Source organism: Gymnodraco acuticeps, unplaced genomic scaffold, assembly GCF_902827175.1.
Source record: "Gymnodraco acuticeps unplaced genomic scaffold, fGymAcu1.1, whole genome shotgun sequence".
Classification (NCBI taxonomy): Eukaryota; Metazoa; Chordata; class Actinopteri; order Perciformes; family Bathydraconidae; genus Gymnodraco; species Gymnodraco acuticeps.
In genome coordinates, this window is record NW_022992090.1 from 1,279,697 (window position 1) to 1,299,638 (window position 19,942).

The 19,942-nt window shown below is 41.0% G+C and overlaps 1 protein-coding gene across 3 annotated transcripts in view; it reads right to left on the minus strand.

Moving 5' to 3' along the window:
* LOC117537447 (CUB and sushi domain-containing protein 3-like) overlaps window positions 1-19,942 on the minus strand; it is a 268,893-nt gene that overhangs the window by 84,667 nt on the left and 164,284 nt on the right. For 2 of the 3 annotated variants that reach the window (XM_034202670.1, XM_034202668.1), the window contains exons 38-43: window positions 11,364-11,482; window positions 10,182-10,251; window positions 7,945-8,061; window positions 7,515-7,724; window positions 6,890-7,078; window positions 701-878 (exon numbers count right to left, since the gene is read on the minus strand). In XM_034202670.1, the coding sequence (XP_034058561.1) occupies window positions 701-878; window positions 6,890-7,078; window positions 7,515-7,724; window positions 7,945-8,061; window positions 10,182-10,251; window positions 11,364-11,482 (883 nt within the window). The remainder of the gene's footprint in view (window positions 1-700; window positions 879-6,889; window positions 7,079-7,514; window positions 7,725-7,944; window positions 8,062-10,181; window positions 10,252-11,363; window positions 11,483-19,942) is intronic. The other variant, XM_034202669.1, reaches the window with a different exon arrangement.

Genomic DNA, 19,942 nt, shown 5'->3' on the forward strand with positions numbered 1-19,942 from the left:
TTTCTATATACTGATAAACATTCAATGAATCTCAGCTGTTTCATGTGTGCACACATTTCCGTCTTTTTAGCTTGCACTCACTGAGAAAGAGAGACACACAGTGACTCAGACTTTAGTTCAGTCTCTTATTTCATCTTGTACCGGAATCTATTTTGTCTTAGCAAGGAACTGTAAGGGAAAAAAAATTGTCAGGGAAAGAAATGATGAAAGGAATCCACCGATGTCCCGACAAAGGTCAAGATATTTGGCTGTTGGCTCATCTAATACGGGTGTCACATGAAAAGTTCAAAACTTTGTCAAAAGTTGTCCAACTGGCCTGTGGCTCTGACATTTTGTCAACTGTTAAATCCATTGTGAGCAGGTTTTGAGTTTGTTTTTGCAATAAGAGAGGAACAATACTGGCCCCAATAAAGAATGTGAAATCTCATATATTTAGTCTTAAGACATACAACTTCAGTTGTCAAACCATTTGGGTGATGCTCTAAAAAGCAATGCACTGTATTTTGAACCCACTTGGTGAAAACTCCCCTTAGTCTTGTTTTGTAAAAATCTGTCAATGCTTTCAGAAGCTTAAACACATCACTTTTAATTAACAAAGACTGTTTCTACAGAATGTCAATAGGACTCTGTATGTAGCTCTGTATACAGAACACAGACGGTTTTTAATGCGTGACATACCTAGAGAGAATTGGTAACTTACCACACAGTGATGTAGTCGTAGATTGGCTCAGTATTGATAACAGAGAAATTGATGGAGATGCCGTACCCAGGAGGCACTCTGACAGTCCACATGCAGTCCTGAAAGTGTGGATACTCAGCTGGGTGTCCCGGAGAGTAAATTGTGCCATTCATGGATGTTACATTCCCACCACAGAGAGCTGCAGGGAGGGAAGAATCAGAGATGCTGGATTAAAAAAAAAGGCCTTTCTTGCTTTACCTCAAATCGTAAAACCAACCCAGTCTCACTCCCTGATAGTCCAATAGCGACGCTTGGTCAGGGCCCTTTGGCGTGCAGTTGGAGAGGGGTCTGCCTGCAGGCCTCCACTCTCAGGACAGTTCTGGTGTAGGCTCCACTGTCAAGACACCTCCACACTCAGTACAGGAAGTGACGATTCTGACTAACACGTTTGTTTCCCCGCCCCCCGAAGGACTCGTCTGATGGAAGTTTTCAAATCACAATGGAGACTCATCACGGAGGTGATGAGTCCGCTCACCATGCACTTTGGGTCGGCCTTGGTCAAGCCCTTTTGACCCCCCCAGCCTGGTTCTCGTAAAAGTTGACTTAGCCATTTTTCGCTCTAATTACACCATGGAGGAATGTAACGGGAGTTGACAGGGGACTCTGCCCGCCTCACGAGTGCGTATTTTCAGACACTTTTTTTCCCGGTTTTATTAATTATTATTTTTTTGGCTATTTCACCCGGTTCCTTCTACCGAGGACTTCTGCCTGTGTCCAGCCGTTTCCCCCACCACTCATCCATATTTTAACGGATTTTGACCTCTCCTCTCACTGGCCCGGCCTAGTGCCGGTGCTCTGGCGGTCGCTTCCTCCGAACTGCGGGTTCGACTCTGATGGCCGGGAGGGTGTTCTGCGTTGGGGGGGGGACTTCCCCCACTCTGCGTGTCTCTTCCTTCCCGGGCCGGCCGATATGAAGCGTGACCAAGACGCACCGTCTGACTCAGGGGTCCCGCCGCGGTGCACCCGGCAAACACGGTTGTTTCTCGAACCCTCCACTGTTGTCTAGCAGGTGTAACTCAAATACAAGATGTCGTTATTTATATATATATAAATATATATATCTATATACATAGTTATAATAAGTGTCAGTGCGATTTTATGTTGTATTAGCATACATTTCCTGTTCGGAAAGTGGTGCTGTACTGAGAGTAAACAATACAAGGTGTCCCTATTTTTATATATATATATATATATATATATATATATATATATATATAAAAAGCATATATAACATGTATCTCTGTTTCTTATCTATATCTATTAGAACTGCTCGGGTCTTGATAGATTGAGTGGGGAAGTTCATGAGATCTTTCTAGAGGGTTATCAAGAATAACTTTTATCCAATGACCTTTTCCCTCTTTGTCTGTGTCTGTGTATTCTCTTGTTCCGATTAACCCAGCCAAATCTTTTTTCTTGTTTTGTATCTATATCTACGCCGGGATCCGGAGTCGAGGCTGATCCTCTTGCTGTAGTCCTGTGTCTTGGATCCTCCATCCCGAGTTCTGGATTAAGTCGTGGACTTCGGGTCGTGGCTGAACCTGTCTCTGCAGTCCTGCCTTGGGTCTCGTCATGCTGCTTCCCTGATGGCTTCCTCAGGATTGTAGCTGACATCCTCGTGGATTCATCTTCTTATTACAGACACATGCATTTCCTAACATTCGGTCTATATGCTGTAAAATGTATTATCTCTTCGATTTACACACGGCATCTATTGCACGTCTGTCCGTCCTGGGAGAGGGATCCCTCCTCTGTTGCTCTCCCTGAGGTTTCTCCCATTTTTTCCCCTTACACTGCGGAAGTTTTTCCTTGTACGATGTGAGGGTCTAAGGATAGAGGGTGTCGTTTTTCTCATACTGATATTCTGAACAAACTGTGCTGTTGTATTTGCTGTAAAGTGTCTCTATTGTAGGCTATTTTTATTATATGTACAGCACTTTGGCTCGACCAAAAATCGTTTATAAATGTGCTATATATATATAAAACTTGATTTGATTTGATTTAATATATATATACATGTATATAATAAGTGTCAGTACGATTTTATTTTGTATTTGCGTGCATTTCCTGTTCGGAAAGTGGCGCTGTACTGCTAGTGGCGATTTTATTTTGTAATTCTTAGCGTGCATGCACTTCCTGTCCTGAGAGTGGAGGTGTCCTCAGAGTGGAGGTGTCCTGAGACTGGCGCCTGCAGGCAGGCTCCCATGTGCAGTTGTGACGCAACGAGTCTCCTTCAGCTTCATAAACGGAGGCAAAGAGCTTTCAACTGATTGCAATGTATTCCCATTGGCGGCAGTATTTGACGCTCAGGGAAGCACCGCATCGGTCCATGTCGGTGGCAGTTAAGGGTAATGTGAGAGTCCATTCCCATTGGATAAGAGAGAATTTTACACCCGGAAATAAGTACTCTCTCTTACTGTTGATTGATTTTACAGTGATATCTCCACTACTCATCAACTCAAAAACACCAGATTATCCTTGCTAATTACACAACATTGATTGGTTTAAATTGTGTACAATGGTTTTGTGTTTTTCCCCCTTTGACTCTGAGAAACAAATAGTTGTATCGGAGTTTAGGATGGCCGAAGACACACTACCCATAATCCTCGGATATCGTTTGAGACTACACCATGTGCTTTGCTCGACAAACCCCGTGATCAGTCCTCAAGCTCTGTGATTGGTTGACCTCCGACTGCATTCCATATGAAAAAAACGTTTCGTAAAAGATAAAATCATACTTTATTCAGCTAGTGCTTGCTTTACTCTTTGAAAGACATCACATAAATGCATTGTAATAAATGGTTTGGCTGCATACATATTACACATCTGGCTTAGTTCTTTATTTATCTACAGAGATTGGGCTAATAGACCGGAAACTATTCTTTTACCGTTCTGTTTTAATTTCACAATAAAGTTAATAGTAATATTTTGTTTGATATTATTATTTTTTATGAACTAGACTGCTGGGTCATGTTAAGACCATCTTTTCTGTGTTGCTGTGGGTTTTTCCATCGCTTTTGTGTTACGAATATCAAAACATATATGTGTGGATAACAAAATATATCCGTCGTAAACCAAACCGGAAACAGCAGTATATTGTATTGTGTTAACACTGTAAACTTGACAGCTTTTGAACCCGAACCACCTAGTGCTTAAGGCACGTTATTACACGTTTAGAATAATTGCAATGCAGGTAGATTGTGTTGCTTTTTAATTACTGTTTTTAAATGCCTTTGTCTGAATGTCTTTCATTTTTGTAAAGCACTTTGAATTGCCTTGTGTTGAAAGGTGCTATATAAATAAACTTGCCTTGCTTAAGGTCTGCTGCATGTTTTGTTGAATGTGAATTAGAAAGTCAATGATATAAATATAGAATAGAAAATATCAAGAAGATACTGTAAATGATCTCTACAATAAAACAGTTTAGTGCCGGATGTACAAAGATATTAATAGGAGGATGTGCAAAACAGACAAACTAATTAGGCTTTATTAACACATTAAATAATACTTTAGGCTAAGATCTTCTTTTGAATAGATGTAAGCAAAAAGCTTTGGGGGTATCTACAGATAAATATTAAGCCTGACAAAGTACTTGTGCACAGATGGAAGGCTGACAGGCAGGTAGGCCATCCAGTTACTTTAGCCGGGCCGGCTAAAATGATTGGTCATGTTTTTTACAGTACTACGGCTTCCACAGATGACATTTCTTTATGGATTTTTTGTCAAAGCACTTAAGATATTCATTGCTATCGGGATGTTAAGAGCATTCCATGGGATATAACACAAAGTGTATCTCGAGCCGGTTTCTCAAACTTACCTACCCCACCTTTAAAGTCTAATATATTGGATGGTTGATGTTAACTATGTTGAAGTACTTATTTGAACCGATATTATACATATTATACTCTTATAAGATGTATGTAGATAGAATAAGAAATGTGCAGAATATGACAGTTTAATGATGGAGGTACACATATATTGAGAGATGTCTTGTAATGCACTGTTCAGGAACCTGTGACCCAAGTTGTTCATTCATTGCATAACTACACCGTAGTTGTGTATATGATATGTCAATAAACCTTTGAAAATCTTGAAATCTTGAAAGGGATGTGCAAAATAGCAATTATATACAGTTTTTAATGAACGATTAGAGAAGAACGAGTAATGAATATACTTTATAGAGATCTGCAGATACATTTTTTGTCTTTTTAAGCACCAACTATCAAATATCTCTCCTGATTGTTGGCACTTGACAATCACCTTCACTGAATTTTACTCAGGTGTAACTCAAGTCTGATTCAAGGGTTGTTTATATTTCACATCATTAATGCAAATCTGTAAAGTAACTAAAATAAATGTAGTGGAGTAAAAACACCACGTTAACCTTAAAGAAAGCCCTCAGGATTATAAAAGACCCCCATCACCCCATCCACAAACTGTTCTGTCTGCTGCCGTCTGGCAGGCGGTACCGCAGCATCCGGACTAAAACCACTAGACTCAGGACAGTTTCATCCCACAGGCCAGAAGACTATTAAACACCTGAACTTTTGAAACAACATCCATAACATTCATCTGGCTGCAATTTACAAATTATGTATCTAATATATCATATTCCAATCACTTGTATATGGACACCAATGTGTTTCCAACCCCCTAAACCTCCAGGGATGTATACAGTTTGATACTGGCAACTAATTATGGGAAATACGAAAATGTCTTTCAAAACTACAATTCCCAGTAGAGACGCGCAATATGTTGCGAAACACACATATAGCCAGCAAGTGTAGTTCTGGGGGGGGGTCGTCGATGGGTTTCATTCCATTTCAAAGTGCTGTTTGACGCTCGGCGTAACCTTGACGCACTGCCACTCCAACATCCAATCACAGAGCTTGAGGACTAATCACGGGGGTCAAGCAAAGCGGCTGGTGTAGTGCTAAACGATAGCTGGGGATTCTGGGTAGTGTAGTGTTTTCTGCCATCCTAAACTCTGAACAAATATTTGTTTCTCCGAATCGAAGGGGAAAAACACAAAAGCATTGCACACAATTTAAACTAATCAATGTTGTGTAATTAACAAGGATAATCTGGTGTTTTTCAGTTGATGAGTAGTGCAGATATCACTGTAAACTCAATCGACAGTAAGGAGAGTACTTACTTCCGGGTGTAAAATGCACCGTTATCCAATGGGAATGGACGCTCACATTGCCTTTAACTGCCGCCGACATGAACCGATGCGGTGCTTCCCTGAGCGTCAAATACCGCTGCCGATGGGAATACATTGCAATCAGTTGAAAGCTCGTTGCGTCCGTGTATGAAGCTGAAGGAGACTCTGTGCATCACAACTGCACGCCAAAGGACCCTGATCAAGCGTCGCTATTGGACTATCAGTGAGTGAGACTGTGTTGCATGCTTTTATGACTGAATCACCACTTACTGTATATAAAACGAACCATAACTGTGTGTTATTGGGTTATCACTGAAATATTGTGGGGGAAATGCACCAGTGCAGGGGACAGTTACTGGTTGCCATGAATGGGATGACACTGAGTAGTTCAGAAACTAAAACTTCTCTGTCGTAACCCTGCAGTTGGAACGTGTTAAAATGTGACTTTGAACTAAGAGTCAAAGCAAAAGTGCTGCCCTCAGGATAAAAAAAGGACTGTTGAAGGGCTATGTAGTGTTGATGGAGCAAAACTATTTAGCATTTTCTCAAATAAATACCAACCTTTGTAGTGGACATATGTTAGTGCTTCATTTTACTAATAAAAAAAGCAATGATTTATAATACCAGAGAGACATCTGAGAAGTCTCCTTGAAATTTACAAGACAGGTGTAATCAGCTCTGTGATAAAAACTTGCAAATGTTCCATATATCAATGTAATGGGCTGTGTCGATTTATAGTTCACTAAAGTGGTGTTACATTGGTGGTAAAAGTGAGCCAGATGCTTTATTGGGGGGGGAGTAAAGGACAAGATTCAAGAAATGACTTCTATCTTATTTGTAGTGTGTAATCTTAACTTAAGTCATCTTCTTAGAAAGTAACATACATGACATTCTCAAGAGTTTGTGAGCAAGACATAACTGACACACACATATCAAAACACTGCCTAGAAAGCAACTGGCTTGTTAAAAAGAGGCAGTGGGCTAATCACCTTCGCAGCGAGGTATGGGGTGATTCCAGTTTCTGCTGACTCCATGCAGACATGTAAGAGACGGCTCTCCAAGCAGAGTGTAACCCGAAAGACACTCAAAGGAAATGGTCATCCCCACACTGTATTCCTGACCGATCACTATGCCGTTACGAAACGGTCGTGGGTCCGGACACCTCTGTAGCTCGTATGCTGGGTAGGAAAGAAGCCACACACAACAGAGGAGGTTTACGAAACCCATGTTTGATAAACTTATGGCGGTTGAAGACCCAAAATCTAAGTCTTGTCATTTCTTATTTCACAAAATTTAAACATTCTAAAAATACTTTGTCTAAAGGACTCAAATTCAAAGTAATGTCCCAGTGTAAGGCCAATACGAATTATTCACTTAATATTCAAGGATATGTGCCCTTGAATGTCTCAGAGGAGGTCAACATTGGTTTATTTTTACTTTAACCTTATATAATCTTAGTTCCACCTCAGTGAATGTGTCTGCCTTGCCGGGCTAATCTTTTGTCCCTTGACTGTATCTTACTTGACTAATGGTCCTTTAAGTGTTCTAATAGAAAACTATCGCCTATAACACCTAATTTTAACTTTACCATAAGGACACATCTTTGCTCCTTACCCTGGTAGACAATGTGAAAGCCATGCTTGTTTTGGGAGTAGTCGCTGTGGAAGAAGAGAGTGGTCTCATGGGTGGTGCTAAAGAGAGAGTTGGGCAGCACAGGGCCACTGGACCGATCAATCACTGTGCCCGTCTCCAGGTTCCCGCTTCGCACCTCCAGATAGTCATGAACAGGCTCTGTGGAGAAGTTCATAAACTGCAGATGGATCCCTTAAAAGAAGAAAGAAAACAAACTGAGTGAATGTGTATGTTTTGTCATGACTTTAACAGAAGGTTAATTCAAACGTAATGCATGCCTAAAACTATCAAGGTTTTTAACACAGTAAGAAAGTTCTGAGGAGTTTACAGTAGGATGTAGAAAAAAGCAGTAGAGAAGACATTAGAGCTAGCAGAACAAAGAAGAAAGGGAAAACAGAGGGAGATGACAGACCGAAGCCGATAGGGAGTTGAACTCTCCAGCTGCAGTCCAGGCTGCTCTGGTAATTCCCCGGGAAGCCGGGGCTGAGGATGACGCCGCTGAAGTCTGTCATAGAGCCGCCACACTGAGCTGAGGGTGACCAACCAAGGAGAAAGAACATGTCACTTCTCCACAGATCGTCTCCATGGGAAAACAAATTAAAACAGTTGGTGGAGTGAATATGGTGGGAGGGCAAAGAGCAATATGTATTTTCAGTCCATGCACAACTGTTGTGTATGTGTACAAAAAAGCAGGAAAAGTAACAGTAGTGGTAATGTCTGTGTTAGCCACATTTGCTCAGACTGTAGAAGAGGAGGACTTTAGTGGGCGAGAGAGAGAACAAGAAGTGCTGCGAGTGTGCTTTATGAGCTTAGGATAGGGGGTAGCTTATGTCTCTGATGTTTAAGCATGTCTATGCATTGTGCATGTACATCTCCGCTTGACTGTGTGGATTATGTTCCATAAGGGCATCCGGCAGAAAACAGACTCAGGCACATTCCACGTTTGTTGGTGCTGTAAATTAAAATTAAATGAGGGAGGCAATTTTCAAAAGAGTAGCACAGTTTTGCTCAGCGGTGGCAGTGATTACTTCACCTTCCCCCTGCAACACCCCACTTCTCTTCTTTGACTGTGCATTAGAGAACACGTCAGCCTGCTGTGAAGGTTACACTCGTCCCCCATTCTCCTCCTCAGATACACCAGTCTTACATAAACACCCAGGTGTAATGCAATTACAACCACCGGAGGCATCAATGTAAACTGTAGCCACATCATTCCTCTTGTTCCCATCCGAAACCGAACTGATCTGTTTATGTAGAAAACTGTCTGAGACACAAGGGGGACTGCTGCCAATTCTTCAGAGATGATAAACCAAGGCCGGAACTAAGCGCAAACTATGTCAGGATTTAATTGTGATGCTGGTGGGGGAAACCTGCGTGACCCGTTTGTGTATACAAATGAAAGAGAGGATGAGAGGAGAGGAGCTTGTAGGAGCCACATATGAAGCCATTTCTGTGTTTGTTACGATACATGTTTTTTGAGTCTCTATAGGTGGTGGGCGTGTCATTGGATTTGTGTGGTGACGTTTATGCTTATATCCGGTTGCTTTTACCTGCGCACTTTGGGATAGATGGGGGAGTGAGCTAGAGAAGGACAATTGTTGTTGACCGCACGCACGCACGCACACAAGGATATACGTATATGGATATGGAATATTGCATTTTTGCTTTGGAAATAAAAGGTCAAATGCATACTGTGTTGGAAAGACTGAGTTTTTGCGCGTCCACAGTGTTTTTTCTCTTGTTTAGTCCCTCGCTGCACTTTGTTTAAGATTACTGCCGCAATAGAGCTTATGAAGATGTTATAGTATTTGTGTAGGGGCATGCAGCCACTTTGAAGTGAGTTTATCAGTAGCAAAATGGGTAAAGATCCTGGGGTGTTGGGTTGAGCGTGTGTACTTTAAACGAGCGAGGAGTTGAGCTAACGAGGGTGCACGCGCCCGAGAACAGGCCTGTCAACAGTAAAGCTGGGATTTGTGTCTGCAGTTAACTGTAAACCACAGGGACAGAACATTTAAATGAAGAGTGTGTTGAGTGAGTACTTATGTGTGCAAGTGTGTGTGTGTTTATAAGCATTTCAAGTGTGTGTTCGCAATTTATATGTGTGTGTGTGTGTGTTTATGAGTAATTGAGGGCAGCAGAACAGTGTGTGTCTAAAGAGAAAGTGGCGCGCTTCCTTAGTAATCTCTGGAATCCGTCACTGTTTCTATCAATTTAAGATGAAGTGTCGGGTGTGAGTAGAGACTCTCATCAGGGGTATCAAAAATCAAACAACACATTGAGATGGTGCAAAGCCTTATTGATTTTGAAGGGGAAAGCAGAAAATACATAATCCCCACTTTTCAAAGCCCCACACCCACCCATCATTCCCTTCCCTGGTCTTATAATACAATTGTAGCTTTCCTTAATATAATAACAAGTCCTGTGTGAGGGCATTGATCTATTGTGTGGCTATGTGTGAGTAAAGTACTGCTAAGGGAGGAATACAAAATAAAAACAAGGAAAAAGTCAAAGAGGAAAGGTGAATGGCAAAAGATTTAAAAAATAGACTAAATCTGTGTTTGATGCAACAAATATGGTTTATGTCGTCAGCAAAATCAGCTTGTTGAAACCCAGTACAGTGGCAATGTCAGACTGTATATAATACATTACCTAAACAAAGAGGTACGGGGTAATTCCACCTTCTGACGGGGCCAGGCATGCAGGTAATATATGCATTACCCTGTTGAGGAAAACAAACAGAACATATTTACCATCCACCTTCAAAATAGTGTAATAAAAAAAAAACACACCAAGAGATCAAATAGACGGGTCTTCCTCAAGCAGATTATATCTCTCTTCTGTGGATCTTTGGAATTGGTTAACAGTCAGATGTGTTGTTTCTTTCTAAATCCTCTTTTCAAGGTCTTGTGAGGACATATTTGATGGCATATCAGGAGGAGGAGAGGGAGAGTACCACCCGGGGTGTGACTGCAGGGAGATGTGTTGAAGCTTGATAACAAAACAAAAAAAACTGTCCTATTAGTATCAAAAATAATATAAAATGTAGGATATAAAAGGTTAATAATCTATAAAACATTCAGGGAACTTGTTTTAATCCTTTTGAAAATATGTTGCAGACGAAACGTTTCCTGCAGACAAGATGCTTGTAAAAAGGATATACATTCTCGTAGACTTATGTCAAACCTGAAAACAGACAAAGGTGTTCTATACAAGAAAACACACACACACACACAGAACTGAACTAAAAATCCTCAGTTGAAGTTCTGTTTTTTATTTCTACACTAGCCTCTGGTCTACTTGTGGTGTGCAAACACTCAGCCTGAAGATGTGTGTAAGAAGTAGCTGGTTGGTCTGGAAAGAATGTGAGTAGAAGCAAATGCCTGAACCGGAAAGGAGAATCGGTGAGGGATTAGTAAGGCCACTGTTAACACAATCTATCACCCGTTCGAGGGTTTTACGGCTCAAAAAGCGCCCGGCTACAGTATCTACTCGAAGAGGATTGGAGGAAATTAAAGCTGCTTTGTAATAGACACACACACGAATATTCAAGCAGAGTAGCGCACGAGGAAAGTACACACAATAAAGATGCAAGCATAAATACGTGGACAGTTATCCCACCCTTGTGCATTCACACATTTCTTCCCCGCACAGACACTTCCACTCACACACACAAAAATGTCATTGAAGGAGTACTTAGTAATGCAGTCTTGACAGACTCCTCCTTTGGGGTATTCCCTTGAAATTGTCACTTCAGGCAGGTAGATATGATTCACTTATCATAACCATGGGAGAGCTGTATGTGCCTCAGCTGCCCTGCATGCCTTCACCTACCTGTAACGTGAAGCCCTGATCGCACTGGAAGGACACCATGTCACCCACAGTGTAGCGGTCGCCCACTCTCTGTCCATTACTGGGAGGCAGCGGCTCTGGGCACGAATCCAAACCTATTGCTTAGGACAGAGTCACAACACACAAGTGTAGACAGCGATCATTCTTCTGCACAAAATGGGAAAAATCAAAAAATGCATCTCCTAAAAACATTTGATATAGTTTCATTTAATAAAAAATGCATTGTATTATTAATGTGACATTTACATTGAATCAGCCAACACCTACATACAAAATTATATGATTTAATTAAAACCAAACGAGTAATTACACAGTCCCTCATTTTAATATGCTTGTAATTGAACAATAATTGAGTAGGTTTTTTTCTTTTCTTTCCGCTCATCTTAATATTTAGAAACTGGGACAAGTCACAAAGCTGTTCTACTATTGGCTGTAATCATATATTCCTTCTGACTGTGATCTGAAGCAATCACTGTGAAATTACAAAGCAATCCCAGAAGTATGACTTGATAGAAGCATTGGGCTCCATTGGAATGAAGTGATTACAGAGCCACTTGCCAGGTGCCTCGAGGCCTGATACTGTGTTTTAAAGGCTTCAAAGCAATGGTCATCCTAGCTATGGGTTATAGTGATATAAGCTACTTTAGCTACATTTGAGCTACAGTCACTTCAGCAGACAGAAAATATAAGAAGCTCAGATTCATTTATCCTAGAGGTGACTCCTTAAATTCACAATGTTCACATCAGCAGGGAGAGCACACATCTCACCTAATACTTCACTTTTGATGCACCCATTACAGGCTGTTACTCAGTAAAAAGGTGAATTGGAGATAAATGCTTATATACAAGTTATCTGTCAATAAGATGATTGAATTCTGTATTAAAAGTGACTGCTGTGCTGCTGCAGAAGTAATACATATGAAATGAAAGTGGGAAGACCTTTGTTATAACACTGAAAAGCACATAATACACTCATACAGAACTCTTCTCCTTGACGCATTGGTGGCGAAGTCCATAGGGACTTGGCTTGGCAACTGGAAGGTCACCAGTTCAAGTCCCAGAGAGACCAAGTGCTACCAAGGTGTCCCTGAGCAAGGCACCGTTCCCTACACTGCTCCCCGGGCGCCGTATGGCAGCCCACTGCTCCTAAAAGTAGGATGGGTCAAATGCAGAGCAACCGTTTCGTTACTAGTACCTGCACCGTGTAATGACAATAAAGTTGAATCTTCAATAGCCAAGCAATGTGTAGGCACAGATAGCACGTAGACAAACATTCGAAAATAAAAATCGATCAATGTACAAACACTCAGACACAAGTCCACTCCACAATGCAAGTAAGTGGGTGGCCTGGATGTAAACATGACAGCTGAAATTGACAAAAAAAGGTTCTGAACTATTTATAATAATCAAACCTTCCAAAAGATAGAGAGGATACGTGAGTGGAAGGAAGGTAACCTAAGAGGCACAGAGCAGGGAGCAAAATGATAGATATTCACAGATGCAGCAACTAAAGAACAACTATTATACATGGTGAGTGGGTTGATTCTAAGAAGCTTTGTCTTATATGGGTTTAAATAAAAGTATGACTTTGACAATGTCAAATGCCTTTAAAATTGATTTCAGGAGATTTTGTGACACAATTCATCAAAGCAGTGTTTGCTGTTAGAGTAAAGGCTGCCAGGTAGGTTTGACATCAAAGTAAAATGCAGCTATTTAACAGTGTCCTCATTTTAGGTAACAATCCGCTTTCCCCATGCAGTGTTTTTAAAAAACCGATAGGAAGAAGTGCAATTTACTTCAATAGTGGTTCAAAGAGGGAAAATGAATACAGGATTTATGATATATTGTAATACAAGATGCTCTGACAGCTGCTTGCATTATGTATACAACCAAAAAAAGGTTAAATGTGTATATACAATCATATTACACAGAACATAGTAGAAATACATGTATTTATATAAAGACCTCCATATAGTGTCACTAGGCCTTCACCAAGCATATATCATGGAAAGCATATCACTTCAAACATTCAGATAAGGGTCTGATTCACCCAGCCAGAGGCATCGGGCCAGATTTTAACTGGCCTCAAAAAGAGCTTTCTTTATGCTCTAGCAGAGGTGGGAGTAAGTCCTACATGTGCAAGTCATGAGCAAGTCTCAGGTCTTAACCTACAAGTCTCAAGCAAGTCCCAAGTCACTGTGTTGAGAGTCAAGCAAGTCAAGTCAAGTAATTGCTCAGGTCAAGCAAGTCACAAGTCAAGTCATACAAAATTCTGATGAATAACCCCAGTTTCCGCATTTAAATCAGTTAAAAATATTGTGGTTATGAAAAGTGTAGTTTTATTTTCAACATAAACAGCAATGGAGAGTGGGGCGCTGAAATGATAACCCTATACGTTCTAAAAGGGCTCTAAAGTGATAACAGGAGCAGGGGCGGGAGTTTTCCCGGTGGGCCGGTGCTGTGCGTGGCCAGAGGGCCAACAAAAAAAGAAATTAAAAACAATTTTTTTTTTCTTTGCCTAAATCCTTCCGGCCCACATTTGTAATTGGCAGGGAAACGGGGTTCAGGGGGAGTGGCTGTACCCGTAGGATAGAAAAGGGGGAAGTGACGTCTGACTCAGAGGTCGCGTGGCTGTGGAGAAGAACGTGTTGCCCACATTCTGTTACTGAGTTTAGGCTAGTTAGCTAGCAGGTTTATTGTTTTGGGTGCAGTCACTTTTGCCTCCACTTGCTGTTCAAATATTTTACATCAACATGTTAAGCCTCCTGCCCTGGCTCCCCTTCAGCAGGGTCACAGCATTTCTCCGTGGTCTGTCTAAGGTCTCATTGTTTTCCTAACTGTGTCAATAAGAAATATTGCATCAAAGCCAATACAACGGAATAGTGTATGTACCAGGGTGCATTATGTGTGTGTGTGTGTGTGTGTGTGTGTGTGCAGACAGTGCAACATTAAGATTAAACACATTTCTTTCATTTGGGAACACCCACATATACATATGGAGTTGGCCAGATGTATGTAAATTACTGTTCATTGTAATTTGAAAACAAATGCCGTTCACACACACACACACACACACACACACACACACACACACACACACACACACACACACACACACACACACACACACACACACACACACACACACACACACACACACACACACACACACACACACACACACACACACACACACACACACACACACACACACACACACACACACACACACACACACACACACACACACACACACACAGAGAGAGCTGAGCAGAGCACAAATACATCATGCGCCTTAGTGACCGGACATCTCCTTCATAAAACGAGTAATAGGGGGGATCGGGCAGTTCGATGTGTGGTTAAACGTAGCAGCCTGCGGTCACTCTTCAGATGTTCTAATGAAAGTAAACACAGTGACGGGCCAGCGTTGCGTAAAAGGTACAGCTCTTTGCACGCTGGTGCTGCACTTCTCAGAGGCGGAGTTACACGTCCCGCTGCCTCCTGGTGCTGTAGCGATTTCATGTAGTGAATGAGAGTCCGAGTTCGAAATATATCTAAAATAATGTATGCACTGTCATTTCCCAACATAAACATTACAGTCTGCAATGAAACGGTTCTCTCCTGTGTGCTCCACTTCCTACTTGGCGCTCCGGTAACTTTCTCGTGCGAACGAGATACACTATCTTTTTTTTAGCTTTAGGGGCTCCGTACAATACAAAAACAAATGCAAATATTGAATTAAAAAAAGTAAAGTCCTAGTCGAGTCATCTGTCTCAAGTCAAGTCAAGTCTCAAGTCATGAATACCAAGTCAAAGTCAAGTCTTCTATCAATGTTAGTCAAGCAAGTCTCAAGTCCAAAAATATGCGACTCGAGTCTGACTCGAGTCAAGTCACATGACTTGACTCGAGTCTGACTCGAGTCAAGTCACATGACTTGACTCGAGTCTGACTCGAGTCAAGTCACATGACTTGACTCGAGTCTGACTCGAGTCAAGTCATGTGACTTGAGTCCCCCACCTCTGTGCTCTGGTGAGGTTAAGAGTGGGTGCCTACTAACAGATGGCACTGTGTCCCATTGAGCTCCAGATGGGTTCCAGTCAAATGGTCATAATACACATTTTAGCAGGAACTGTAGTCACCCTGATGTCCTTCTCCAACATCCTTCACATTTTAAAAAGGATGTCTCGTTTATTGTAACTAGTCGATTACATTTCGGTCACTAAGCTTGCCCATGATCCTGATGTATCTCAACGTTTTACTTACTCCTGTTGAATAGAACTGTACATGAAGAAAAAGGAAAGTGTTTAGTATTCCAGAGTATGAGGAGGTTTGTCGCAAAAAAATATATATACCAAGAAGATGAAAGCTCCTTGGCAGATGCAGACACAATTTATGCAGGTCACATAATAAATTATAGTGTTCTGAGTGGAAAATAGTTATCATTGTAAGGGTACACAGAAATGCAAAAGCTAACTAAAGGTTCAAGTTCACAAAGAACGGAACTATGGCTCTACCCTGTCAAAAGCACAGGCAACTAAGAATGTAAGAGATATGTTAGGTGGGTGGTGGAATGCAAAGTAGGGAAGCGCTGAATAAAACAGAACTTAAGGTACTTCAAATACAAGCTTCACTCGCAGGAAAGGCTGTTACAGAAAAAACTCCTGCGGATCTCACTGTCAATCGACATTAAAAGCCCTGGTCCTTATCAGCAGAATAATCTATCATGATTGCCTGGACCCCCTCCTTACCTATTGTAACGATGATCCAATCAACAAATCGGTTATTCTGTTTGTCATTGGATATGATAATTTAGTAAGCTATACACAGTCCAGGGGTTGACGCTTACCCTAACCAACAAACCTTTAATAGAGCCACAGATGTATGCCTTTCTGAGGTTTCTTAAATTGTTTCCCTATTTGATATGTTGTATTCTGTAAAGATTGTAAAGCTTCTTTAAGTTTGAAGTGTTATTGGTAATATTGGACAAAACAAATACAATGGACCTTATTGGGTCACTGAGTTGGATGACAGTTATGCTACACGCTTTCATATTTTTGGACAACCTAAATTCTACACATACATAGAATTCATAACAACTCTTGAATGCAACTAGTAACATTAAATAAAGTAGCGGATGGCATTTAAAAATGTCCTCTAAGTTAACATTATCTCTATCAATTGTCCAAATATGAAATGTGATGATTATCATCACAAAAACCCAATTATTATCTTCCTCTGTGTATTGATCATAATCATGATTATCATCATCATTGCTTGGGAAATATTTGCACTTTTGCTACGGTCATACATAGGAAAACAACAAGTCTGATCAGCTTGAAAACCAGGTAATCTGAAACTGAACTCACTCTTAATCAGGATCATATTCACTTGCAAACATAATCAATATGCTTGATCTTGTTATAATAACCTTTGATTACCAAAATAATAAATCGTACATTTCATGCAAGTGAACACGAGCGAGAAGGAGAAAGCTATTTTGAAACTCGATGACCAGATGCTCAAAAGCCATCCTATCAGGGTGCAGCACAACTTGAAAGAAAGATGCTGGAGCAAGAGTAATACACTAATGGGAGGAATGTCAGTATCTTCAGCTGGAGTCAGTGTGCAATTCAATACTAATCAATAGAATCCGCTTCTTTCCTCCTTTAAAGAGCAGTGGGTCAGGATGAGGGATATCTCTGAATTAGATCAATGTTGTGAGGCTTCTTGCTCTCCATCTAGCTTACAGACTGGTGTTTAGTCTATGCAGAACTACAGAAGGTCATGAAACTATACAATTCAATCGCAGTGTTGTTGATCAAAATTAAAACAAGTTGCATAACTCTCCTCAAGAAGACTATGCTTTATTCATCAAGCATTGCCATCAAGACCAATACATGTGAACTCATTCAGTTTTTCTCTCCAAACCGTCATAAGGCTATCAGCAAAATATATACGACTCATTAAACCTAAAATGATGCCTAGTGCATTTAATTTCACTTCAAATCAGATTCATTTTTTTGTAAAAATTCCAACCAGCAGTATATGTGCCTTAGCTAGTGAGCCATATCTATTTAATCAGCACCTTTCAATGTCGAAAGACAAAGGTCAATGGAGTGGGCTGAACTGGATGCAACTGACAATAGATATGGCGGTGGAGGATTAAAACAAGTGTGGCGGGCCGTTTCCCAATAATAAACGCGAGTACACTTGACCACGCAACCTTTCCACCTTAACTGCGTTAACTAGGCTGAAGGATTTAAATATTCAAAACATCATCCGTCGTAGAAATCCCATAACACATCAAATAGCTTAAAAGATTTACAGGAAAAGGGAATCAATAGTTATTTATAGATTCATATTTAATACTGTGCATATATCACCAAGTATGTTTTTATTGTTCTAAAAAAAAGATGTCTGCACACTACACGACTTTGCTGCACGGCTAAACGAGTGCTCTGGAGAAACCGCAGTGGCCAACACACATTCTCTCTTCTCTAGTCACCTCACAACGCACATCTTTCCCACCTGCAGTCCATACACATTGTGTAAATTCACTAATGATCCAGTGTTTAAGCCATTCAGATTTCTCATTTGAGTTCCAATCATAAGGCATGTCAATTTGTGTCTAACAAATTCATTGTTAATACATTTTGTTACAAACTTCCATGTTCAGTTAACTTCCCAAAGTGTGGGGGGATCACTGATTGTTCAGCTGATTTTGGTATGTTAAAGTAACACGTCTGATTGCAGTGAGCTTATAGATACTGCAGTGACACTGCTGCTGCATGATGCATATGCAGGGAAGAATCAAGAGGGAAGCAATGTTATGGGACCTCCTCACCCACTGGTACCTCCATATCTGTGTCTCTCTGCGGTTTGATGCAGTGATTCATCAACATTCATGAGGTGCATTGCACTGACCGTGGTTGAAGGTGGGCATGTAGAGGCGCAATATGAGGCTGATCCACATGCCCACTAGGACTGTAATTTATAAAGGGAACCTTGCCCACAGGTGTGCATGCACAATGTTTATAAATCAGATTATTTTTGGCTGTGGTGTACACTCAGTAAACTCAGTAAACTCAGTACACTTAGTACACTTAGTATGGACCCTACGCACTGCTACAAATGACAGTTCCCTTGATTTGAGCTCTTACTCTTTTATAAGTGTGCAATGTCCAGCAGAGATGCATATAATAATTTTAAGTATATATTATAAGTAGATAGACTGAAATTAGATGTATAGTATAGTAAGGAATGGATTAGAGCATGTCAGGGAATTCATTTATTTTTAAGTTGTCCAGAATCACTGCAGTTTATTGTCTCAGTCACTGCATGTAACTCATGTGGACATTATGTATGCCTCTGAAGCAACTAAAGCGCAGTTTGGAACTTTATTTGGGAAGCAAACCGATATATTGCCTTTGAGAAGACGCCAGTTTCTTTTTAAACTACAGTACAGCATACTGTCTGCCTTAAGAGAGCAGTTTTGGAGGATGTTGTAGGGAGTGTGGGTATACAGGATTTCTATAACGGGCCTCAACGGACTGCAACAATGACCCAAAGGGAAACCATTTTAAACAGATGGTTTATTGTCTGGTTCTGTGCCAATCTCTGTTGCCTTTTACTTCCCCTTGTACTGAGCATTTAGAGCTTTCATTTGAAGCTAAAAACTGGAGAAAATAAATGGGTGGTTTGAACCAACGACACACTGGAAATAAGATACAAACATAAAACCAGCTACAGGACAAAATAGAGGGTTGCTGTGATTAAGACCAAATACTTAAGAATCCAAAAGCTTCTGAGCAGTAGACTAGAACATCACTAAATAGATAAAAAACAAAACAGAAATACTTAATGGTTTGTTCCAAAGGGAAGCAACATGGCTTAATCACACAAACACAAATGTTTGCCAATAGGCAGTCAGTAGAACCATATGCAGGCAAGCTTGCAAATATGAAAAGCAACAGGAAAAGTAAAAAGGGAGCTTGACTGGAGCTGGGTTTACACAAAGCATCAGGGAATGCACTTTACAAGGGCAGCAGTGGCAAAGAGGAAAGGGCTGACTGTGAGAGACATGGCACTGAAGTGATTCTCAGCAGGAGGAAGCCGTGGGGGGGGGGGGGGGGGGGTTAGTGCAGAAAGGAAAGAGCCCACAGAGAGACACAGTTACACAGAGCTTCCAGGAAAGAGGAGGGTGTTTTGAAAGTGAAGCGCTGACGTGACTGAAGTTGGGTATGATGCTCGTGGACTTACACAGCTGACAGTGAGGACAGACTTAGTGACGACAATGTTTTTTCATGCTTTTGTACACTGGCTGTTAGTGTGAGTGGGAACTGATCTTTACTCAAAGCCATGTTGTTGTGCCTCTGTTTCGTCCCCATCCTCCCATTTCATCATGGTTTTATTGAGTTGGCTTCTCTACTCTTACTTTTCCCACAGCTGCACTTTTTTACTGCCTCTGTGTACTTTACTGAAAGAAAACGAGTGACAGTAGGTCTCCCATAGCTGCCTGTTAGTAAAGAAAATTGTAGGTAAGCGGTAAATAACAAGATAGC